Raw genomic sequence first — 24,352 nt, 5'->3', positions numbered from 1 at the left:
CGAGTACAAACTCAACCCGCAGCCGCACTTGTGAGCACAAAATAGTACACGTATCCTTACCCTATCAGATTTTTACCCGCGGGTACGCGGGTATTCTGCGCCAGTTGCCATCCCTATTCTGCCCTCGAATTTCCTTCTCTTAAAGCGCAGTCGATGAACCCACTCGACGGGGGAGAGAGACCATCTCGGTCTTTGATGGGCTCATGTGGACAACGTGGTTCGTGGGCCGTCCAGCCTAGTGGGCTCGTGTGACCAACATATTTGGTCGACCAAACTATTTTTTTCTATTTCCTTTTCCTTTTTCATTCCTAAAAAGAAAATAGTTTCCGAGTCAAAACGAATAGTAGTGAAATTCATTCTTATCTATGGAGACCAAAATTTTATTTTACATAATTTCTTAGTTTATTTGCAGAAATAATCGAGTTTGTCTTGTAGAACTTGTATTTTGTAGGGAAGAGACTCTTTTTCCAGGCCATGAACTTCACTTTTGAATTAGTTTGAGGCCCTTGTCTCCAACCACTCAGCTTGCAAAAAGCTATAAGCTGACTCCCTCTAGATCGTGTTTACGATTGATTCAGCCATTCAGGCCTGACACGTCACAAATTCTCTGCAAGGTGTCAATAGATCAGGAGACGGACACAATTTACTCTGTATTGTGTAATCTTCTAGGAAAAAAGAGGAAGAAACGCATGCTAAATAGCTAATGCCTGACGCCTGACGGCCATGAAATTTCGCATGGGTTTCTATTGTAGTGCTCTACCTGATGCTTTGGACTCGTGATTTTGTTGGGTGATTCATGCTGCTCTGCTCGGTTGGCCCTTTGGCGCGCAACAATGTAAAAATTGCAGTGGAGAACAGAGAACAAGTACTCCAGTTTAGTTCTGCTTTCGTGGAGCGGAGAACAAATGCAACTCAGATCAAATTTTAGACTTGTCATTTGTGCGGCCCAAATTCCAGTGGGCTAGAGGTACAACTACAACTGATGCTCGGGGTCAGAAACGTCTGCATTGCGTCATGCAGGAATGGGCAGAGGAGGTGAGCGGAAGCATGCAAAAGAAGCGGTTGGGAACGGACAGCAGACCTGACCGGCGAGGAGGTGACGGTTGGGAACGGACAGCAGACCTGACCGGCGAGTGCGACGCTTGCAGCGGCAGCCAACGGCGGCGTGCCCACGATCTGGCCGGCGAGGAGGCAGTGGCCGCGCGCCGACAGGGCGCCAGCGCTGAGGAGGAATCGTGACGCCATGCCGCCGCTGCTTCCGCCTCTCGTCTTGTTTACCCTATTGGGCCACGTGTACCATATAGTGATGGATCAATGCCTTTAATTTGGTTGGGCTAGGCTGGGCCGGAGAGCCATCTGTGCGCCCGCGGCGGCCTATTTACATATCACCTTTTCGTTTTTAATTGCCATCTGCACGCAGAAGAAGCTGAGGACTCTGGAGGAGAAATCCTAAAAAGAAGTTTAAAATTCACTCAAAATATTTGAAAACATGCAATTCATGCACAGTTTTTTCTTTTCTTGTCATGTTGGAACACCGGATCAACGCATCAGACAACAACAACAAATTATACACACGATGCGATGTGACTGACATCACGTAAGGAAAGAATCAGGAATGCCTGTAAGAAAGAACCCAAGAAATGGCGTCCTACTCGCTACCAGTAACGCTCCACAACAACGGCTTCCTCGTCGAGCGCCGCCGCCACCGGCTCCGGCGCCGCCGCACGGCCCTCTTGAACGAGAACGAGAACGACGCCTCCCCGCCGCTCCCGTGAGACCTCACCGAGTGCCGCCGGTCCAGGCTCTGCACCCGGTGGTTGTTCCCCTGTAAGAACACGGGCTGCCACGAGCTCCTCGACGACGAACTCCGCAGCCGGGCCGAGTCCGACCGGGACGACGAGCCCTGCCGCACCACCCGCAGCGGGCTCTCCAGGGAGCGGAGCACGTGCCGCGCCGACGGCCGCCGCGAGGGCTTGGCGCTCAGGCAGGCCTTGGCGATGATCGCCGCCGCCCACACCTCCTCCTGGTGGTCCTCGTCGACGAGGAGCAAGGGGTCGATGATGCTCGTGACGCTCGCCTTGCCGCCGCCGTTGATCTGGTTAAGAGTGTTCACCAGCCATTCCTCCGAGGTGCCGTCGTTCGACCCGCTGATGCCGAAGTTGCCGGTCACCAGCTCCAGCAGCACCTTGCCGAAGCAGAGGACGTCGTAGGAGCAAGTGGCCGGTGGACCTGTCATGCAAGGTAGAGGAGAATTTTTTTTAGGAGTTTTTCGTTGACAAATTTTCCAGAGTTTGTCATATGAACATGGATTACAAAAAGGAGCAGCAGATGTGGAACATTTACGAACCTGATGTCTGCTTGTCGAGAGACCTGCCACAACAAAGCGTCAGATACCAAAGGTCAGTTACCAACTTCAGAGGAAAACACAAATGGTCTCAGGCACACACAAGGTTGGAGTTTGCTCAACTACAGACAGTAGCAGCACAAGACAGTGAACTACCAACTACCAGTCACCAACAATAAACCAATACATGCCTGAAAAACAGATTCCTTAGGTTATCTGAAATTCAGCGCAATATCACCAACAACATGTTGATGTATCATTTAACTACTCCCACTCAACTAGCGATGGTAACATCACGTATTGGGCAGACATCACAACCACAATACATTCAACGGAGCCTGCAAAGACAACTTAAGTAAACTAACCTATATGTAAGAATAAAGGTGATGTTTATTTTACTATGCCTTTTATGAGTGCATTTCAGTACCCAAATCAACACTGCCTACATACTAACACCAATAAAAATCAAAACAAACTAAAAAACATAAAATCAGCCATTTAATGAGCATATTGTTCTCTTGTGTGCTACATGAAAAGGAAAGAAAGGTGAAAGGTAGTAATCTTACTTTGACGATCTCAATATCCGAGAGAAGACATTCTGGCTTCCCGCACTTTGCTGGGCGCATGTCACTCATACTCCCAAGTCGCACTTCGTATTTATCATCAAGAAGGACACTGCTTGCTTGGATATCTCTACAATCGTAATAAAGAAATGAGTACTCAATAAATCAGATGTCAACAATGACATAAAGGAAAATATAGGCATTGAGCACCATGCATGAAACTGGAGATATTCCTGTAAACTAAGAAAACTTGAACTCACCTACTGATAGGATAGACAAGCCAAAGTGATACAAGTAAAAGTTATTAGTCAAACAAAAAATGTAGGAGGAACAAAAGAAGGCTACTTCTAGTTATGTCAGCGTACTTTAAATAAAGATTCATCGAATGATTGATGACATCCGCATAACACAAAGGTAATTTTTGTCAAATGCAAATGTAATTCTGTGATAGAGACTGAATGCCATGGTATACTTGTACTAGACTTTAGTAAAAGGAAAGAGCATGCCGTTCCAGAATAATGCATAATGAGTTGAGATAGACATACATACTAGCAATACTTCTTTTCCAACATAAAGAATTACAAGAAAATGACAAATCATACCAAAATGTTTTTTTTACACTGGGTTGTTTCTAGTCAGTCTACAGGCCTGAGATCCTCTTCACACTAGCAAGTGATTCACAAACAAAAGACTGAAGCATAGAGAAATTCATTTTCTTCGGCAACAGTGCCTCAATAACATGAAATGTATTGGTGCCATCATAAAAGCAACAAAGGGGACCCGCAACAATTATAAAACTAAAGATGTAAATTATCTCATAAGATTAGATACTTCTTCACTGTTCCTACCTCTTTTGTGGTCTTTGATGTAACTGTCACCTTAATTTGCCAACAAGATGCTGAAAAGGAAGGCATCTGGACGGCTGCAAAGTGCGGCCTGTGCAGCCCTGTCCCTGATTTTTGCCGCGTGGCGCTTCGCGGGATCCGACGGGAGAACGTGGGAGAGGCACCACTCGGCTCAGGAGGTTGGTTTTCTTGCGCTCGCGTCGGCTCAGGCTTGCTCGGCGCAGCCACTCACATCTATTCGTTCCTCTTCCTTCGCCTGTCTCCTCCTTTCCCAGGTCCCCAGTCCAAAGCCCCCGTCGCCATTGCGCGCCGGGCCTGCGCACCTCGTCAAGCGCTCCCCTCCCGATAGGAGGCACCTGACCCTAAACCTCTGCCGCTAGGGCCGCAACCCTGAGGGCTCCGGCTCCCCATCGATGTCGTTGCCTGCAGCACTCTCATCGTGGGGTGCTGATGGTACTGGCACCTCGACTCGTCGTAGGAGGCACTCAAGTTTTTGCCGAGGGCTCATCGCGTCGATTGCAGCTCAGGCAATCTAAGGAAGATGACTCTTGTTGTATTTGTATCAATCGTTTGCTTTATGTTTCATTCATTCAAATTTTGCAGGTTTTGTGGCACTAATCTTTCTCAAGATAATGATTAATGAGATGTTCGCGTCAGGAATGTTGTAATTTACCACCTAGAGAAGGGAATGGCTAGTCAGGGCAATATCATTATGGTCAGCACTGAGCAGGTCATATTTGCATTAAAGAAAACTTATGAATATGCCGATTATAACTGTTCCTTGCTTGCTGTTGCATAAAAGCACCTTGCTAACATCGACAACCTAGAATGCCATTGCAGAACTTGAACTGAACGAGCTTCAGAATTAATGAGCTTGGAAAGGCTAGAATGCCATTGTAGAACTGAATGAACTTCAGAACTGAATGAGTTTCGGTCAAGAATGTCATTGCAACACGAAATTATTGTAGAGATCAAATTGTAGAATGTAGATGCAGAGAGATTTTGTATTGACAAGATCAATCGTCAATGGTGGATGCTTTGAATAATGTACAATGTATTTGTTTATCTAGAATACGTAAGGATGATTTAAAACCTGCAATTCTGTAACGTAGCGATGATGAATTTGAGCTGCCATCAAAGCAACAGTTTAGAAAGGAAGTTTTCTATCTGCTGCCCATCGACTCCACGATCCCCAACGACCTCGCCGTCCTCATGTGCAAAAGGGAGCAACAAATGTCCTGCCATGTCATATGCTACGGTAGAGGATGAGGTATCAGATATTCGGATGAGACGAGGGGTAAATCCATCAGCTGCTCGTTCCTCCTGCAGTCCTGCTTCGTCCAAGGGCCAGGAGTCATACCGCCGGCTGTTCACCCTTAGAATCCTGTGCGTCAAGCGATCGAGAGAGTCTGGGGGCGCGGGGTGGCTGCGCTGCGCTGCGCACTGCGGGTCTGCGGCGCGGTGGAATGGGAATCCCGGGTGCGCCCGCCGCTGCCGGGTGGGGTTGGTGGTTTCCTGTTTCGTCTCACGATCCCATCCGTGGAAGCTTCTGGAACTGCCCGGACCCCATTTGGGCCTGGGCTCGGATTGCTTGGGCCTGGCAGACCATCCCGCCGTGGTCCGGCCAGCCAAGTTCAACCCAAGAATTTCACTACCGTCTCGACAACAGTAAGTAACCGTGCCACAGTAAATGTTTCACGGACCCTTGCATGAATTGAGCTGTTCTTCTATGAAGTTTAGTGGCATCGTTGGAAAGCTCCAGGCTGCGTTTTCCACCTTTTTCTGTACTCGCATGGACGAACGGCAAGCAACACATGCGTTTGAACGTACGACCGGGACCGGCTACACTTTAAGTCTTAAACAGTAGCGGCCTGTGTGCGGTCGATCTCCGGTGCAGATGCAAATATGCAATGGAATGCCCTTTTGGTCAGATGAGGAGCAGAATGGCCAAACATGTCGATCACAGTCACAGGAGTTGCTGCTTCAGTTTGTCATTCATAAATCGTACGTCCTACAAACATGTCCATGATGCACAGTTCTGTGAATGTTCTTTGACCTATCATTGGGTGAGAATTGGTACCTCAGCCATCATGCTACCCAAAAGTCGAGTAAGATGGCACATATGCAGCAAGATTTACATTGCCTTCTTCGGAAGTTTCAAATGTTCAGTTCGAACCTGAAGCAAAGATGATTATATGAGGCCAAAAGCTAAAAGAATTCAGTACTACAATCAGAAAATGGCGACCTAACACAACGATATGTTCAAAAGCACCTACAAAGCAAAAAGGTAAGATGACATCTCATGTTGAAAGCAGCCTTCCATACTCGCGCAACAAGATGGGAATGTCATCCATGCGCAACTGTGGTATACCAGACATAAAAAAAAATAGTGATAAATAAGCAGGGTGTATTGAATGCAGTATTCTCAATTGATGGCAGGTGATCGTTTGTGGTGGATTACTGGATCGTATGAACTTCTATGCATACCTGTGAAGCACTTTTCAAATGGAAGAAACGGAGAGCTTCCATTTCATGAAATGCTGCTGATTGATTTCCCCTGTAGTTGCAGCAACAAATTGAAATCATGATCAGGAAAAAATATTGCTGAAATATATTTTGCTTTAATTGAACATCAACGAAAAATTATCATTTTCAGGCATAACAAGCTCTGATAATGACATTTTCCACTAACAACCAACTAGAACCTGACAGCTTTGCGCCTATCGACATCAAACAGGCCAGATGGCATGGAAATGCAGCATAAATCCATGATAAATGTGTAAAATTCACAGTTACTACTATCCGCCCAAAATACCAAATGGGTGTTCATTTCTAGCAGTTCAGGTTATTCACGTGACAATAAAAAAATAGTTCATGGTCCAGAACAGAGCCTATGTTACAAAGTCATGTCAGTTTCTACCAGACAACTTCTATTTCATGAAAAAGTGAATGCTTAAATAAGCAAATAACAGACATAGAGGGGAGACCGAAGAGTGAAACCATACGAATAGCGCCGGAGGATGAGACGCTGATAGTCCCTCAGCAAAGGTCCTAGCTCCTGCAGTTGTAGTGAGCTTGCTGGAGAACTTTTCCAATGATCACGAAGTACCTAGGTATCACACAAAAAAGCCAAAATCCTCTCAGATGCAGATACAGTAAAGTTACAGTAAAAGCGAGCCACAAGTACCTGAATTGATGCCACCTGGTCACTAGCTGGAAGCGATTGACCAGCAAGCCTAGAGGACAATTCCACAAGTTCTTTATCATCCATTTCATCAACAGAACTTATTGAAACTTCCTCAGAAAGCGGAATTCCCAGTCGTTTGGCCAATTCTATTATTGGAGATACCACAGCTTGTGACTCCTGCGACCATCAGATATTTTAGCAATTGCAGACTTTTCTGTCACCTGAAACTTTCACAATGAACTCCCACACATGCAAGCATGTACCTTTAAGTTGGGTTGCTGGGCATCACCAGTCGTAGTGCTAGGTCTGCTATTTGAATCAATGTTAGGAGCTAAACCTCGTTTCGCAATAGGATCATCTGCACACAAAAATGTGGAATTTAGATTACCTCTCTCCATCAACCATCATAGAGTAACAATCAAGAGCATAGGGGAAAGCTTCAAATCATTTCAGACAATTTGGTAAATGTATCTGCATCATGAGCAGTAAAGTTTCCTAATATAAATCCAGTTTAGCATCAACTTAGTGAGTTATTTTTTGTTATGATATTTCAAGTCAACTTGTCAGTACTAAAGGCTATGACTGGAGCAATATGAATTGAAGAATTTATGTGCGGAGTTTTATACCCCAGTACATCATACACAACCCTCAAGAGATCAATATGCTGATATAGGAGTGATTTGTTCTTTTTCAGGCAAGCATGAGATAACAATACCTTCAGGAACAAGCCACCACAGATCGCCAAACGTGTTCTTTCCATCAAAGCCACCAAATAAAAGAAATTGAGACCCTATGGAAGTCATGGAGTGATAAGCCCGAGGAGGAGGCGGTTCATTGCTTGTTGGTAGGCGCTTCCATTGAACAGAGACTGTGAAGGATCTAAGTATTATCCAACAATGAATATGTAATATGAAATTCTGGTTAACTGCTGATCCCTCGAAAAGAAAATACAAGGGGAAAAAGAATCAAAGAAAAAGATTATTGTAGTCAAGCAGTTTATTAGTCAGCTAGCTAGTGTGCCCATTCTACTAAAAAATAGGCCGATACTTTTGAGCTGATATATAGGAGGTTTTACCTAATTGGATAACTGCACCTTAACAACCAGTGGTGTACAAGCATGCCACATTTCTAGCACACAGACTGGATACATCATGCGCACGTGCTGACTGAGAAAGTGCCATGTAAGGTGGGTCAGCAATAGAGACAAAGCAATGGATCATGGACATGATCCTAGCTGTCTATATTTTTTTCTGTATATTCACAATAACCTACAAGTTTACCTATGCAACAAAATCTTATGTTTAGTTACTGGAAAATACATTTTGGAATCAAGAAATAAAAACCTTGGCACTCAACAGACAATTTGCAGTTTAATAGTCCCTATTGCAAGCAAAAAAAGAAATTACAATCACAGCTTACCCCTGTCTAAAATAATGCATTCATTGTAGTACACATCATATCTACTTAGCCAACCGCCAGTTCCATGTCCTCCAAATAGCAAGAGCTGACAAGAAAGATCTATACATCTTCAGTTATGTGATTGTGCAATTGAAACCCTTGCATGGGAAAATGTGAGAAGAAACCCATCAAATTCCAGCTTATGATTATATAATCTAGAGAGTCTGGACCTGGATGATGCACAACTTGAGGTTGCAAAGGCTCCCAGCAAAGAACAAGGGCAATTTCCAATAGATGATTAGACTCTTTCATGTATGAAGTTAATAACAAGGAAACAAGGCTGTACTAAAAATGTGCTCCAATCGCCAACCTAATTTGATAAATAATGTGTTGCACATGCTGATATGACTAAGATCTTAAAACCAAAGACGAAAATCCACATAATCCATATATCTGTTTACATAGCTGCCAAAGGAATACCCATAAGCCTAAGTTATTGTATTAACCATATCAGGAAACCCATGGCCTCACTGAAAAGAGGGTTGGCACTGAAAAACAAAGTGCCTACTGTTCTAAAGATCAGAATGCATCAAAGGAGTTTTAAATGTGCGCCAATGGTACATTTGCTTTATGCAATGTAGTAATGATAATTAATTAATATCCAGCACGGACATTCAACAGGGCCCAACCTTCCATGTATGCCATACTAATGCACCCAGAAAGACGGAAAACTCAGAAAGGAAGTATGAATGTATGATGAAATCAAATTACATACATAAGGTCCACCAGATGTTACTGAATGGCCGCATCGTGGTGAGGGAGATTGCCCTGGAAGCTTCAATTGTGTCCAACCTGGTGTCTCATTGTCTTCCAAAATAGATAAAATCAGGTTCATAATAACTGGTTACATCAACTGAGCAGTGCAATGTGATGCTAACATACAAATGAATGACAGCCTAGATAATTTAACAGGAGAAACAATGACAATAATATTTGTCACTACCACTTAACACCTATCAAATAAAGGGGGCATCTTAAATTTCATGACTTCCAATAAAGCAAGAGTCATCACACAGGGCAAGCAAGATATCAGGATATGTACCCTAAATTTTGTCCTGACGTAATATAATACTTAAAAAAAGGCATGCCCACAACCATTCACACTGGCTTAATTCCAGGTGCACTGTTAGTTCTGCTGGCGTCATCATCAACTGAGCTAGCATATATTATACATAGCAGTCTTTCTTTTATTCAAACAGATTTACAAAAATATAAGGAGATACCTTCTTCAGTAACACCCTTTAAAGCCCATAAATCACCCATTATCAGCCCTGCTCCACCTGTGGCAAAGAAGATATGCAGTAATTGGAAACAGGCTGTTGAGAACCAATAGTTTATGAATTAACTAATTAATCATTAGAAATTCTCATAAGGAAAATAGTATCCTTTCCACAAGACAATCCGCATGAAAACCTAGTGCTGATAGATTTAGAAGAAATTTAAAATGATCAACAAATTCAGTTTCACATTTTCGACGTGGGAAGGAATGAGAAACACATTAGTTTGTTGCAGCTTAAGAAATAAACAATGAATCATAAACCACGATGTTTAAGGAACCCAGAAATGAGATCAAGAAATAACAATCACCTCTGCCTCCAAATATAAGCAGTCTCTTCTCAATCATGGTTGCAGAATGCCCACATCTTGGAGGCGGCACGGATCCGGTAACTGCTAATTCTGTCCACTCCAGTGACACTATACAACAGAGAATGCAAGAAATAAACAAACTACATTTTTGTTGCCATCTTGAAGAGAAATTCAGTGTCCACTACAGATTGGATAAAGAAGTAGTTTGCCTACTTGTGTCCATGATGTATACATCTGAAAGCCATTTTTTTCCATCCCAACCACCATACCTGAATAAAGATATAATGTTCGTCACAAGTGATGATATAGAAAGTATGACGGGGGTGTGTGTATCAAATGATGCTTACATAACAATTTTTCTATTTCCTATGGCCGAAGCAGCAGCAAACTCCCGTGGTGATGGCAAATCACCAAAGCCAGTCATCTCCGACCACTGCCATAGGTCTGAATGTAATGCAGCAGCATGATGCACTTAATGGCTGCAGAAACCCCAGAGGAAGTGCAAACAAAACAAATAAAAGGGGATGCTAGCAATTTGATGAAACATAGAGGCTTACCGGTGTCTAGCATCCAGAAATCACCTAATCTGTGCAACAGGCACCACATTGTAAGTAACAATAAAGGAAATTATTTCTGCTAAGCTTCCAAATTATGCTGGATTGCGTACCGCTTGCCTCCAGAACGGCCACCAAAGATGAACATATTGCAGTCAATGACGACAGCTACATGAAATGCCCTAGGGCTTGGGCCTGCCTGCCCATCGGATCCATTAATTGTGCACTCAGGTGTGTACCATAGCTTATTCTCTGCGATATAGGTTGCATTCAGAAGTTTTTAGGAAAACATCTTGGTCCTTCACTCCTAATGCATATGCTCCTTAAATAACAATCCAATCATCCAAATGCAATCTACGTTTCTCAATCTGATAACCCTTATATTTTGAGCTGCGGCGTGTGCAGATGTGCTCTGCTGTGAGGGAGGCAAATTAGCTCGGCAAGTAAATTGGAGTGAGACTTGATTACCGACGTCGTAGACGGAGACGTCAGAGAGGAAGCGCTTGTCGGCGAATCCGCCGAAGACGACCACCTTGGACTTGCCGATGCTCACCGCCGTGTGCCCGCTGCACGAGATCGCAGAACCCGTGTGGTTGTTGTTAGGCGGGTAGGTTGGGACTTAAAATCAAGACGGCGGCGACGAGGGTGAGCTGGATACCTGCGGGGGGCGGGGCGGTCGCCCCCGAAGTCGGAGGAGTCGGCCCTAACCCAGTGCATCTGCTTCGGCTGCAGCTGCTGCATCCCTCCCTCGTCTCCTCGCCCCAGCTCCCAGTCTGCGGCTCTGCGCGACTCGTTTCGACACAGGAACTGAACCCAGCACCAAACGGAAGGATGGGTTCCGGCGGCTGGATGGCTGCCGTGGGCGGCGGCGGCGGCGGCGAGCGGTGACCGGCGGGGGGCTGGCAGGTGGGGGAGGGGATCGGGCGAAACGGAGAAGTCAGAGCAGGAGGACGGAAACACCCACAGCCCCAACGAAACGACCACGACCCCGTGGAGACACGACTCCATTACCGCGTCACTAGACCCACCTGTCAAGGACACGTGGCCGCTCCCGTCAGCATCTCCCTTCCATTCTACGGCCACCTCGGCGGGGAGCGTTAAAAGCGTCGCCCGCGAACGGCGCCAGCGTCGGCTCGCCGTCTCCCTCCAGATCTCGGCGCGAGTTCACCCCTGCAGATTTCCATTTCCACACGACGACGACGAAGAGGAGGTGGGATTCGGAGGAGTAAACCCTAACCGCCGTCTCGCGCCGGTGGTTCGGTGCCCGCGCGAGATCCGGGGGGAGATCTAGGGCGCGGCGCCGGCTATGGCGAGCTCCGGACTCGCCTACCCCGACCGCTTCTACGCCGCCGCAGCCTATGCCGGGTTCGGCGCCGGCGGGGCCACCTCCTCCGCAGCTATCTCCCGCTTCCAGAACGACGTCGCCCTCCTCCTCTACGGCCTGCACCAGCAGGTGACACGCCGGCCGATGTTTTTGCTGATTTTGGCGATTAATTCTGGGTGTGGGCTGAAATTTTGCGTGGATCTAGCGTGAAATAGTCTGAACTGGTGCTGTTCGGGGGTTGAATTGTGTCGTTAGTTTGCTCGTCCCCGTCTATTTGCTTTGGTGATCGCAATTCGGTTGGTGATTTTGGGTTTTGTTTCGTGCAGGCCACAGTTGGTCCATGCAATGTGCCCAAGCCAAGGGCGTGGAACCCCGTGGAGCAGAGCAAATGGACCAGGTTAGTTCTACTGGAAACTGCACGCAAATCCTGCTTCCCGTTGTCAGGGTAGAAGCCAACATCTGCTTTATCAATGGATATGGAACGCATAGTCATTTACTTGTAACTTGGAACGTGACTAGGGTACTAGACATCAGCAGAGACAATTGCATAGTTCATTCTCATGTCAGCTTATGTTTATTGCATAACCCAGACTTTGGAATGGGAATTTGCTCCTGGCCTTAAGTTAGCAAATGAGATGCCTATGCTGCAATAACCGCAGTATTCATGTAATTTAGGTTATGGAAGGCCCAACCTGGATAGCTGGAGTGGGAAATATCATTTATTATTGAGTTGCATTTGCATGTCCTGAAAACAATACGCATTTCTTATATGATTTGTGTTTTCAGTTGGCATGGGCTTGGAAGCATGCCGTCGGCTGAGGCGATGCGTCTTTTTGTCAAAATCTTGGAGGTATGAGTACATGACATTGTTTGGTGTGCAGCTATGCAAATTGATCTGATAGATGTATTGATATCGTGGCAGGAGGAAGATCCTGGATGGTACTCTAGGGTCCCTGAGTTCAACTCTGAGCCCGTTGTAGATATTCAAATGCATGTAAGTCACACTATTGACTACTGGTTGCTTCCTTTTCTGAATATTCAGAATTTATGTTGATCTTTGATTCTATTGTTTAATGTTTAGCTCTGAACAGATTTAGTAAGTTATCCATTTTTTTTTAATTTTGTTAGAAGCCAAAAGAAGAGCCACAGATTGTACCAGCTTCAACAAATGGAACATCAATTTCAGAACCTAAAATCATTTCTGAAAATGGAAGTTCTGTGGAAACACAGGACAAAGATGTTATTCTGGAAGGCCTTAGTACTGTTAGTTCTCTTGACGAATGGACACCATTATCTATCAGTGGTCATCATCCGAAACCTCGTTATGAGGTGCGCCAGATACATCAATTTCCTCTTCCTTCATTTAATACTTTTATTTTTTTTTCTATTACTTTTATTTTACTAATAAGAATTTTGGTTGTTGTAGCATGGAGCAACTGTATTGCAAGATAAGATGTATATATTTGGTGGAAACCATAACGGGCGTTACCTTAGTGACCTTCAGGTACATGCAACTGAATAAAACAACCTACAAGGCTATATCTATGCATCCTAAGTTATCAGCTATGGATTTTAAGCATGACACTGTGTAGCATATGCTGTTTTACTGCTTTTGATCAAATCATCCTTAAGTAGTGCATCTGATTTAATACTCTCTGGATTCATTGTCTATTTCTGTTCATGGTTCCTAAACTTGACCTTTTGTGAATCGGTGTGATGTGAAAGCATGTTTTTCTTGCAACTATGTGAGTCTTCCGTGTGCTTCCTTATGCCAAACTTTCTGGGATAATATGTCATTTTCAAATTGGGTATTATCACTGTGCAAGGAGATCACAAACTAAAAGCTATTTCCCTAAAAAATATTGTGCGAAAACCTTTAAGTTTTCTGATATTTCCTGCATAGAAAATACCAAGCTAGGTAGAATTTCCCTAGTAAAAAATGTCATCTGAAAGCAGCTAAACATTAAGCCACTGGTTTAACAGATGCCTCTTTTCACAATTATGACAAAATAGGCTTTGGATCTGAAGAGCTTGACTTGGTCAAAGATTGATGCCAAATTGCAAGCAGAATCTTCTGATTCAGCAAAAACCTCACAAATTGCTCCCTGTGCTGGCCATTCATTGGTACGCTTCTGCACAACTAGTTGAACTGTTGCAAAGTCAGATATCTTTAAAACTGTAGCTGATGGAGGTTGCCTCTTGTTCTGTACCATTTTGTAGATAACATGGGGCCACAAATTTTTCTCTATTGCCGGGCATACCAAAGATCCATCTGAAGGCATTACAGGTTTGCTCAGCTTTAATCTATTTTGATACTACTCACTAATTAAGTCCCATTGCATTAATTTGTTTTTCTGATGTTGTCACTTCACTTCTGGTGCTTTTATTGTAGTGAAGGAATTTGATCCGCATACTTGTACCTGGTCTATTGTCAGGACTTATGGAAAATCACCGGTAATAATTTTTCTTCAATCCACTGTTCTTACATTTGAGCATGTAGATTTTTTATGTGCTTTGCTCAGGTGGTTTCTTACACTGTTCTGTGCTTGATTTAAACTTAAAGTCTGTATTGTGAAGCGATTGATGAAAAATCTACATAATAGCAATGCTTAGTTGTTTTGGTATTGAGTATCCAGTTATATACCCACGAACGTAGATTGCTTATGTAAGTTTCATCTGCTGTAGGTTTCTCGTGGAGGTCAGACGGTGACTCTTGTTGGAACAACTCTAGTTTTGTTCGGTGGTGAAGATGCAAAACGGTGCCTCTTGAATGACTTACACATTCTTGATCTTGAAACCATGACATGGGATGATGTGGATGCAATGTAAGTACAAAAATCTTGATTCTTAATGCACAATTTACCTAATGAGAAGAAGAAGGCATAATTTGTTGCATTAATCTTTGCTATGTGAGCTTAACTTTTTTTATTAAAAAAAAGCTCCTAGATTTTGGTGGGCGCACTGGTGCCCCAAACATAATTGGTATGCATGGTAACTTTCACGCTATCGAGCATTAGCTTTTACTAATATAAAAGGGAATAATGAATATAGATTGCATCAAGACCTTAAAACATATTTTTCGTAGTTAGGTAAAGTTATCTTGTATTTACACTTTCATTATGAAGGTGTAATACACACCCCCTCCCCCCCAATGTAAAAAAATGATCAAAGCTGTATTTTAGTAACATGTATATATGGATTGTGGAATAATCTCTCTAGGTCATCATGCGCATGTTCTGAATCACAAGGCAATGGTCTTTTTTGAAGCCAACTGTTGTGTTACTGTATTTTGAATTCAGCTCACTGTGGTGTTGGCTTTGTGTTTTAGAGGCACCCCTCCTTCTCCAAGATCGGATCATGCTGCTGCTTGCCATGCTGACCGCTATCTTTTAATTTTTGGTGGGGGGTCTCATGCGACATGTTTCAACGACCTACATGTCCTTGATTTGCAGACGGTACAAACTTAATCTTGCTGGACATCTGTAAAGGTTTGTGTGCTATCTTTGACTGCTTTTTTTTTGGAACTACAGATGGAGTGGTCAAGACCTAAACAACAAGGCCTGACGCCAAGCCCACGAGCTGGCCATGCTGGTGCAACTGTCGGGGAGAACTGGTACATAGTTGGGGGTGGCAATAATAAAAGTGGTAAGTATTTGATTTCCTAACTTAGGATGTCAAGATGCTTCTTGATAACTGCGATGTGATCATTATGGCGTTTATTTATGGGGTTCATTTTTTATACTCATGTTACTAGTGGCTTTTTGCCTCTGATGGAATTTTCTCCAATCAGACCTCATTTTGGATGTTCTGGGATTCCATACGATCCCAACATACCCTAACCAAGGCCCTTAAACCTGTTCTTTTCATTTTGATGCTATTAAGTGAACACTTAGCTCTACTATTCTCCACAGGTGTCTCTGAGACTCTCGTTCTTAACATGTCAACTCTGACATGGTCAGTTGTTAGCACTGTGGAAGGACGGGTTCCCCTTGCCAGTGAGGTATATCTCTTGAGCAGTATTTGGTGGTCAGGATTATTTTTACCTGGCTGCTAATATTTTAATTTGTTGTTATCTAGGGCATGACTCTAGTGCATAGCAGTTACAATGGATATGATTATCTCATCTCATTTGGAGGATACAATGGACGATACAGCAATGAGGTAATTGACATTTTCAGTCAATGCTACAAGCTATCACTTGCGTATGATACAATGAACAATATGTGAAACTACCTTTGACCAACACTTTTTCCATATGATGAACAGGTTTATACTCTTAAACTTAGCCTCAAATCAGATTCCAAGTCAACCACAAAAGAAGAAACTGTCTCAGATACTACATCTAGGGTTGCGGAACCAGAGGTTGAAACTTCCCAGGATGGGAAGATACGAGAGATTGCCATGGACAGTGCTGATTCAGACCTGGTAATGTCCTGCTCCAGATATTTTCCGCTGTTAGGCTATTAGCTAGAACTGAATGGTGCTTCCTGTTTTGGCCTAGCCACTTTGACTTCCTGAATGTGTATTGTAGAAATTAGGATTCATACTAGTTGAAATTCTGCAAACTACACAGTGCAATTGTGGTTCTGGCACTCGTTACATAGATTGTGTCTTGTACAAAATTCTTTATGGTGGTTGCTGTACCAATTATGATTTGAGTTATTGAGGATACTCACACTTCCTTTCTTTTATCTCTGCTGGGTTCCAGAAAAACAGTACTGATGAAGCAAGTGAACAGCTTTTGGCAGCTCTCAAAGCTGAGAAAGATGAACTAGAAGCGACACTTAACAGGGAACAGCTGCAAACTGTACAACTTAAAGAAGACATTGCTCAAGCAGAGTCCAGAAATGTGGAGCTCACAAAGGCAAGTGCTCTTTCTTCTATGTCGTAGGTTAATAGTGCATATTCTTTCAAGCATCTAATGAACCTCCTCTTGAACAGTTACTACGCATCTCATGTAATACTATTATATTCTTTTAGGAACTACTTATAAGTTTTGATTCTGCCTTTGAACTACATTTTTACTAAATATATAGGCATACACTTTCGAGGGGACAAAGCTTTTGCTGTATTGAATATTGTATGAGTCTAATTCATTGCTACATTATGCATAGTTTTATAATATTTTATCATGACATATTCAACAAAACTGGAGCAAAGTGACTTCTAAGTTAAAATTAGGATAAGTTGTGTAAGACAAACTGTACTTTTGTGCTTTTACTTGTCGTTTTAGTTTTATATCCAAGGAAAGTAAGGGTCTGTTTGGTAGAGCTCCATCTGATTTTGATTCTCTATGGGAGCTGATTCTCTGAGAGAAGTGATTCTGTGGCTGAAAGTGATTCTCTTTGATTCTTTAGCATAAACTCTTAAAATCAGGATGGAGAATCAGTTCACAGAATCAGGAGACGCTACTTTTTTCAGCTCCCAGCCTCTTAGTTCATTTCAAAGAATCACTTCACAGAATCAGTGGAGGATCACTTCTCTCTAAAAAAGTGTTTGGCAGAGCTCCTGAAAAAGTGTTTGGCAGAGCTCCTACTGGAATCAATAGAGAATCAGCTCTTGGAGCTCTGCCAAACGCACCCTAAGTTGAACCAGTGCTGCGTAAATTTTTCCTAAAACCATTTTACCTAAGCTGGTTTTAGGGCCCTTACTTTTTCTCATTTAAATTGTGTAGGAACTTCAAGCTGTCCGTGGCCAACTTGCTGCTGAGCAGTCAAGATGTTTCAAACTTGAGGTACACATTGGCTTCTTGTTGTAATCAAATGAGTTAAACTATCGATTATCATAACCATTAGCAGAACATATAAATACAATGCTCTGATCATACCTAATTTCTGGAATGCCCACTAGGTCGATGTTGCGGAACTACGACAGAAGCTTCAAAGTATGGACGCATTGGAAAAGGAGGTTGAGCTGCTTCGACGACAGAGAGCCGCGTCAGAGCAAGCAGCGCTGGACGCAAAGCAGCGGCAAAGTTCTGGCGGCATGTGGGGTTGGCTCGTTGGAACCCCTCCTGATGATAAATCTGAATCGTGATGAGGGCAGTACTTCAGTTCATACAGGCCGTGATTCATATATTATACTTGTAACATTTATATACCGTTGATATTCTTTTACAGTTTTTATCCTCGTTTCTGGGATTCGTGTTCATTTTGATCACAGAAGAATAAGAAAATCATTAGTTTCGTTCTCTGTTTTGGCGTATCGAAATCATTCGAATGTATCAGTAGGTTTAAACATTGTACACATCATGTATGGTCATTCTTTTGACGTTGTGGTTGAATATAAGATTATTCGTTTCGCTCAGCTGTTCGCTTGTTCGATGCTGACACTGTTCCTGCGTCCATGTTCACTTGTTTCTATGTAACTGTTGTACCTTGCCTTGGTGTACGAACTGCAAATATCCACGTCTAAATTATCGCTTATTTAATCTGCACTCTGGTTTGATGGTGAAAACGCTACCGCTAGCAGCCTATTTGTTTACTACGAAATGAGTAAGAACAGGTCCCTTGACCATAATAACATACATTATTCCAGATGCAGTATTCACATCATGAGATAATTTCATCTTATTATGAACTTATGGGAAAATGAGAGATGGGCACTATCATGACGGCATCCACTCACTTCTTGTCTGGGATCTTCTTCAACAATTCGTCGAGAACCTCGAATAGATCCGCAACTAGCCCATAATCTGCAACCTGGACAACGCCAATGCAGTTGGCTTAGAATTTTTAGGACTTTTAGCAATTTATACAAGTGCACGATATGTATATTTATTAAATGCGAGAAGGAACCTGAAATATGGGGGCATCAGCATCTTTATTAACGGCCACAATAACCTTTGAATCTCTCATTCCCGCCAAGTGCTGTATTGCTCCAGAAACTCCAAAAGCCATGTAGAGCTCTGGTGCAACAATTTTCCCTGTCTGACCAACCTGGCAACAAGAAAGCCAGCAATGAATTAGATGGTTGTTCATAAAAGAAGGCACCAATGATCTAGAGAACTGACAGGATGTTGATCATGGTGATAACACCACTAGCTCATAATAGAATTTACAACTATATATTAGCTGGATGATTCAGAACACATTTAGTAATTTCCTATGGTGCAGTTTTGCACATGATAGACTTGCGGTGCTTACCTGAAGGTCGTTTGGAACATAACCTGCATCAACAGCAGCCCTAGTAGCACCCACTACAGAAAAGAAAAGTAATAGTTAGAAAGTTACAGTCTGCAGGGGAATGACTTTTGCATGAGGCCTTGGTAAAGTATCAACACTAATCATTTCAGTGCCACCAAGAAAAATAATTTATGGACAAAAGTAAGGAAAAAATTCAGATAGAAGCTCAAACCTGCTGCACCAAGTTTCTCAGCAAGCTGCTCCAATAATTTAAAATTTTCAGCACTTTTTAAACCTCTGCCTCCAGTGACTACTGCACGGGCATTTGCAAGATCAGGTCGCTCTGTGTCTTGGGATGTCAGATTCACCCATTTAGATTTCCCTATGTTACATATACATCAAAGAGAAGGTGCTATTAGTTATGTGCCAAAATTTTATATCAGTAAACTGTCCGAATACTACGCAATCAAATGAGAAGTGTTTTTTCCCCTGCAGACTGCTTCAGCTTTATAAAAATTAAGAACGTGAAAAGGAAAATTAATATATTGATCCTTTACTCCCAGAGTTTAGTTGCATGAGTCGGAACATTACTAGAGCAACACAAAATGAATAAAATAATTCTGAAGGATTGCTGATTTGTTAACAGAAGAATATGGTGAAGGAAACAAACAAACCTTCACTGAGGAAAGAGAGATCAACCTGGGTGATAGGTGCAACCTTTGTTTCAGACATAGCCTCAGTATTTGGAGAAAACGAAGTTGATCTAACACTCATCATGCAAGGATCCTCTCCAGTATATTTCACAGTACAGAGTGCATTACCAGCATAAATTGGCCTGGAGTCAGAAGCACACATTAACTAAAGCATGGAACAGTGAATGTCATATAACATGGGGCTCTATGCGACAGCATGAAACCCCAACAAAACGAAACATCACAAAAGGCAGCTGTGGACTCATGTGAATGACTGAATGTGACCATATATGACTTCTCTCTTTAGGCTCATGCGTTTTTTACACCCATGAACTAATACAAAATTAGCATAAAATGTGTCAAAGCAGGTTGATAATGAGCAAGACAGTGCCACATATCGCGAGCTATAACTTTAGATTTGGTGAACTATCAAGAAGGGAGCATTTGATAATTTTTCCACTGTTAATATTGGCAGTTGCAGTACCTGATCTGGGGACGGCAGATGAGCACACAAATAGGAGTTATGAATTGAGATGTATGGACTGTTTTCCAGTACATGAAAATGGGGCCAAGTACACTAAAACACATAAAATGGACCGATCCAAATTCCAAAACCACATGTATACATGAAATTAAAACCTTAACCAGCATACTGGGGGGACAAATATTGTTTTACCATGCCACTCCCACATTCTGAATAAAATGCTAAAAAAACATAGTAAACAGCAGAGTATCAAACCTCACAAAGATTCGTGGCTCCTTTATTGCAGTGACATCAGTAACAGGGGATACATCAAGAAGAGCTGCAGCACGTGGAAGCAAATTCTTCCCAAAGGACGTCGATGAAGCTATAACATGAGAGTAGCCTCCTTTCTGCTGAACAGAGTGGAGTAGCTCGGCCCATGGTTCAGCCAAAGGATGTGCCAAGGCTTCTGAATCGGCAAGCAGCACCTGCAGTGCTAGAAACCAATTGATAAGCAGAGGAGCCCGCAGAACAATGCTTCTATTTCTCTTCTAGTTTTCACCTGATCCTTGGGAGTTGTTGAAGGGATAAAATTGGCACCAATACATGATTACTAGACTGGACATAATTTGAGAACAGCATTACAGCAGCACAATACCTCAGAAACCAGTGGATGACTGGACGCAGCGTGATCGGCAGCCTTGTGAAGCGCAGGTCCGGATCCACCCAACAGAACAGAAATTTTGTTCTCTTTTGCAATTGCCTCCGCAGCGGCCAATGCGCTCAGGGACGACGGTTTCACGAACCCACCTTCGTGCTCCGCTACGACCAGCGTGCTCGCCTAGATCGACACAGACACACACGCGTTAATAAGCACTAAACTGTGGAGAGCAAAATCGAAGGCCTGAACTAGTGAACTCGGGCTCGCAATCTTATCCAGGTTGCTTTATCCGCCGCTAAAACTATCGCCAGGGATTCGATTCCGACACCATCGATAAACGGAGCGGGGCAAGTGATTAGTGCGGCGCGAACGCATCTAAGGTCTCGGGGAACAACAACACAATCCTCCCGGTCGAGCGGGGTGAGGTGAACTGAATGCGAGGAGGAAGGGCGCTCACGAATCTGCGAAGCGACTGAGCGAGGAGACGCAAGCTGCAGCGGAAGCCACCACTGCCGTATCCGCTTCCCCTCCGCAGCGCACCCGCCACCATCGCCGCCATGCCCCTCCCTCCCTCCCTCTCTGAATCCTTTGTAAAAAAATTCGGAAGTGAGCTGAAACGGGAGGGCTCTGCTCTGGAGAGGCAGTAGGAAGCGAGGAAGAGTGGGAGAGACGTCACGGAATTGGATGGGTCGTTGGAGCAGCAGCACGTGTGCCCACGTCTTAGTGCTTATCACAAAGCCCAGCATTTGGCTAAGCCCACGAGGCAAGAAATACTGGGCTGGCCTACTTTTGTTCCCTATGGGCTGGATCGTGTCGAACATCCAATGCTTTCTTATTCGTGACCTCCCGAGTTAAATTGGCTAATCCAATGGAAAAAGTCAGTTGAAATTTTTAATATTTATTATTACTATATACCGATTTACATTTATTATTAGTAGTTAATGAAAATACTCTCTCCATCCATAAATATATAAAGTTAGGACAAACTAGTTAGTCAAAATTTGAACTAACTAGTTTGTCCTAGCATCATATGTTTATGGACGGCGGTAGTATTATGCCTAGACATTTACGTACTATTAGCATTGTTTATTAAATTTTACATCCAAATTGCTGAGAACAAGAGTTAGATGGATTCATTCCTGGCAAAAATTTTCTAGAATTTTACTATATTAAAAATGCCTTCAAAATGGTCTTGTGTGCAGAGGTATATGTACCATTTTTCCTACAAACTAGCCTAAATTCGAGTTGAGGCGGTCAAGCAACCTGATGAAGGGTCCCTACCCGGCGTTATGATTAAAACGGAGGAAACTTACACTTCGACAAATTGTCGAGAGGTGGCGATAGGACTTGCAAAAGTATCGTAAGGAAGCCTGGTTGCGGGGACTGGCCACCCAACCAATCAACCATCAAGAAGTGTTTCTTCTCCTTGCTAATTGCCTACTCAACGTTGGTGTGCTTCACATTCCGCAGAATCTAGGATACCGACTAGAGGGGGAAATCACAACACTAAATAAATTTAATTAGTAATATAAAGAAATTCTATTTCTACTCTTTCTAAAACTAGGTGAAGGTTGCAACCTAGGGTGATAAGATATAATTCAATCTCTAGTATGTAATTGCTCAAAGTAAATTGCAATAAGAAAATTGAGCAAACAAATAACCGAAGACAAAAGATGAATTTTTTCCACGTGATGTCGATAACTTGCCGGTCACCCCTAATCCACGTTGAGATGGATTCAATGTTCCAACCATTCCTCTATCAAGACAGCTGACTAGAATCAAAAAACCTCTCCAGACCATGATTCCACTAGAGTTGCCCTTCACCGCTCCGGCGAGGTGAGCATAAAAACCTCTCACAAGAATAGCCGGGGCTCCTTCACAGTCTTCTTGAAGGGCTCAACGACTCCACAGCCTCCAAGCCGTCTAGGAGGTGGCAACCTCCAAGAGTAACAAGCCAATGACGTTTGCTTGAAGACTCTAGTGCTACAAAGCTCAAATTCTTGATGCAATGCATTAGGATACTCTCAATCTCACAAGAATGCAACCTCTAAGCAAAGTGAGTGAAAGAGAGGAGGAAGAAGTCTCAAATGTGTCAAGAATGCTTTCCAAAGTGCCAAGAGAGCTCTCCCACGCTCGGGTATGAGCTATTTATAGAGTCTTCCCCCAAAACTAACCGTTATGTTTAAAACGCGCACAAACAGGGGATTCGTGGACCGTCCGCCTTTATGAGCGCGAACCGTCCGCCGTTCATTCCAACAGCTACAACCGCAATAAATGCGTGGCAGAGATGACCGTTGCAGCACAAGTGAACCGTCCATCCAGGCGCGGACCGTCCGCAGTTCAAATTTCCAAACATGCAGCGCGCAGCTAGACATGTCCAGAACACGTTGAGTTTCAAAGTTAGTGAGGCGGACCGTCCGCCTTACATTTTCGCCCATCCACCATAAACGAAAATGTTCTGTCCAACTCTTCAAATTAGCTAGCGGACCGTCCGCCCCTTGGGCGCGGACTGTCCACCATTCACGTCCATGCTCCACACGGAACCAAGAATTGTTCTGTCCAAAAATGTGAATAAGTGGCGGACCGTCCGGAGTCCTTGGCTGGACCGTCCACCTTTCAACTTCGCACCTCACCAGAATGAAAACATGTTCTGTCTGACTTTTACAGTTAGTCGGCAGACCGTCCGCCTCCCACAGCCGGACCGTTCACCGTTCAACAATTTCAGCTCACCATGGGCTCAAAAATGGCTAAGTCATAGAATGGTCCGCCACAAATAAGGGAGATCGTTCGCCATACATGTGCGTTAGCTATTTTCTAAAAACCATTTTACCATAGTTCTATCCACTTTCCAAACGAGATAAACCTATATGCATACAATGCAATTGTTTGGGCAAAGTGGCACTATAGAATCGTTAAGCAAATGAAATTGACCCCTCTTGATAGTACGGCTATCTAGCCTATGAATTCGATCAATTACCATCCACTAATCACCTCTTGACCGGTAAAATAGAAAAGCCCAATCATATACATTTGCCTTGAGCTTTCCTATGTGAAACCATCCAAGCTATCACCATAGCATCCTTTGAAACTCATTTCATCCCTGGGACTAACCTATACTCATATCTCTAATGAAATTATTAGTCCACAAATGTTGTCATTAATTACCAAAATTCAACTTAGAGGCCTGGATGCTTTCACATTCCACTTACCAGTCTCGCAAAAGTACTCACGTTAAAGGATCGGTCCTTCACTTGCGGATCGTTTGCGAGTCGAACTCGCTCTCTTGCCACACCTTTGACTCATGAATTCGAGGTGGACTCCACTGATCGAAAGATCGGGAGGGATTTCGCAATGTGAGAATGAAATATGCAAATTTGAGTTCAAAAATTTAGGGAGCCCATCACATTTGTTTCTAATTAGATCATTCCCAATAGTGAGTTTTATTCCAGGTAAATGCCATGTCATCTAAATAAGTTTGGGTTGATGAAATAATGAAACTAAGCATCCTATCACATTTTTATTTCGCGGTTTCATTTGCTAGCAATAGCAT

The 24,352-nt window shown here is 43.3% G+C and overlaps 4 protein-coding genes across 6 annotated transcripts; 1 reads left to right on the top strand and 3 right to left on the bottom strand.

Moving 5' to 3' along the window:
* Positions 1-1,452: 1,452 nt before the first annotated feature.
* Positions 1,453-4,163, bottom strand: LOC101767599 (probable LRR receptor-like serine/threonine-protein kinase At2g16250). Its single transcript, XM_012848881.3, has 4 exons — positions 4,109-4,163; positions 2,911-2,974; positions 2,348-2,370; positions 1,453-2,229 (listed from the first exon to the last, which is right to left on the bottom strand). Exons 1-4 carry the CDS (start codon positions 4,161-4,163, stop codon positions 1,649-1,651), a joined length of 723 nt encoding a protein of 240 aa, XP_012704335.1. The 3' UTR covers positions 1,453-1,648.
* Positions 4,164-5,706: 1,543 nt separating this feature from the next.
* On the bottom strand, positions 5,707-11,631 carry LOC101773069 (serine/threonine-protein phosphatase BSL1). 2 transcript variants are annotated; one of them, XM_004981131.4, is made up of 17 exons: positions 11,197-11,631; positions 11,007-11,104; positions 10,652-10,790; positions 10,542-10,570; positions 10,332-10,428; positions 10,198-10,253; positions 9,985-10,092; positions 9,621-9,677; positions 9,113-9,204; positions 8,359-8,443; positions 7,655-7,807; positions 7,203-7,297; positions 6,940-7,116; positions 6,758-6,861; positions 6,240-6,309; positions 6,029-6,112; positions 5,707-5,928 (listed from the first exon to the last, which is right to left on the bottom strand). In XM_004981131.4, the coding sequence occupies exons 1-16, from the start codon at positions 11,544-11,546 to the stop codon at positions 6,053-6,055; spliced, it is 1,770 nt and encodes a 589-aa protein (XP_004981188.3). In that variant the 5' UTR covers positions 11,547-11,631; the 3' UTR covers positions 5,707-5,928; positions 6,029-6,052. The 2 variants fall into 2 exon arrangements, with proteins under 2 accessions (XP_004981188.3, XP_014660006.1); XM_014804520.2 differs by having other exon boundaries at positions 5,707-6,112.
* Positions 11,632-11,685: 54 nt separating this feature from the next.
* LOC101773769 (acyl-CoA-binding domain-containing protein 4) lies at positions 11,686-18,168 on the top strand. 2 transcript variants are annotated; one of them, XM_004981133.4, is made up of 18 exons: positions 11,686-11,991; positions 12,189-12,259; positions 12,649-12,712; positions 12,785-12,856; positions 12,994-13,191; positions 13,289-13,366; positions 13,876-13,986; positions 14,083-14,149; positions 14,255-14,316; positions 14,548-14,687; positions 15,191-15,317; positions 15,393-15,507; positions 15,774-15,862; positions 15,940-16,023; positions 16,129-16,287; positions 16,571-16,726; positions 17,537-17,596; positions 17,713-18,168. In XM_004981133.4, the coding sequence occupies exons 1-18, from the start codon at positions 11,845-11,847 to the stop codon at positions 17,896-17,898; spliced, it is 1,986 nt and encodes a 661-aa protein (XP_004981190.1). In that variant the 5' UTR covers positions 11,686-11,844; the 3' UTR covers positions 17,899-18,168. The 2 variants fall into 2 exon arrangements, with proteins under 2 accessions (XP_004981190.1, XP_004981189.1); XM_004981132.4 differs by having other exon boundaries at positions 11,688-11,991; positions 12,991-13,191.
* A 95-nt stretch (positions 18,169-18,263) lies between these two features.
* LOC101772665 (electron transfer flavoprotein subunit alpha, mitochondrial) lies at positions 18,264-21,416 on the bottom strand. Its single transcript, XM_004981129.4, has 8 exons — positions 21,260-21,416; positions 20,800-20,982; positions 20,418-20,629; positions 19,661-19,821; positions 19,219-19,368; positions 19,008-19,060; positions 18,660-18,800; positions 18,264-18,563 (listed from the first exon to the last, which is right to left on the bottom strand). Exons 1-8 carry the CDS (start codon positions 21,359-21,361, stop codon positions 18,486-18,488), a joined length of 1,080 nt encoding a protein of 359 aa, XP_004981186.1. The 5' UTR covers positions 21,362-21,416; the 3' UTR covers positions 18,264-18,485.
* Between the last annotated feature and the right edge of the window lie 2,936 nt (positions 21,417-24,352).

Source organism: Setaria italica, chromosome IX (genome assembly GCF_000263155.2).
Source record: "Setaria italica strain Yugu1 chromosome IX, Setaria_italica_v2.0, whole genome shotgun sequence".
In the NCBI taxonomy this organism is placed as follows: Eukaryota; Viridiplantae; Streptophyta; class Magnoliopsida; order Poales; family Poaceae; genus Setaria; species Setaria italica.
The sequence above is the reverse complement of the archived record's forward strand: the minus strand, read 5'-3'. Positions and strand labels throughout refer to the sequence as shown.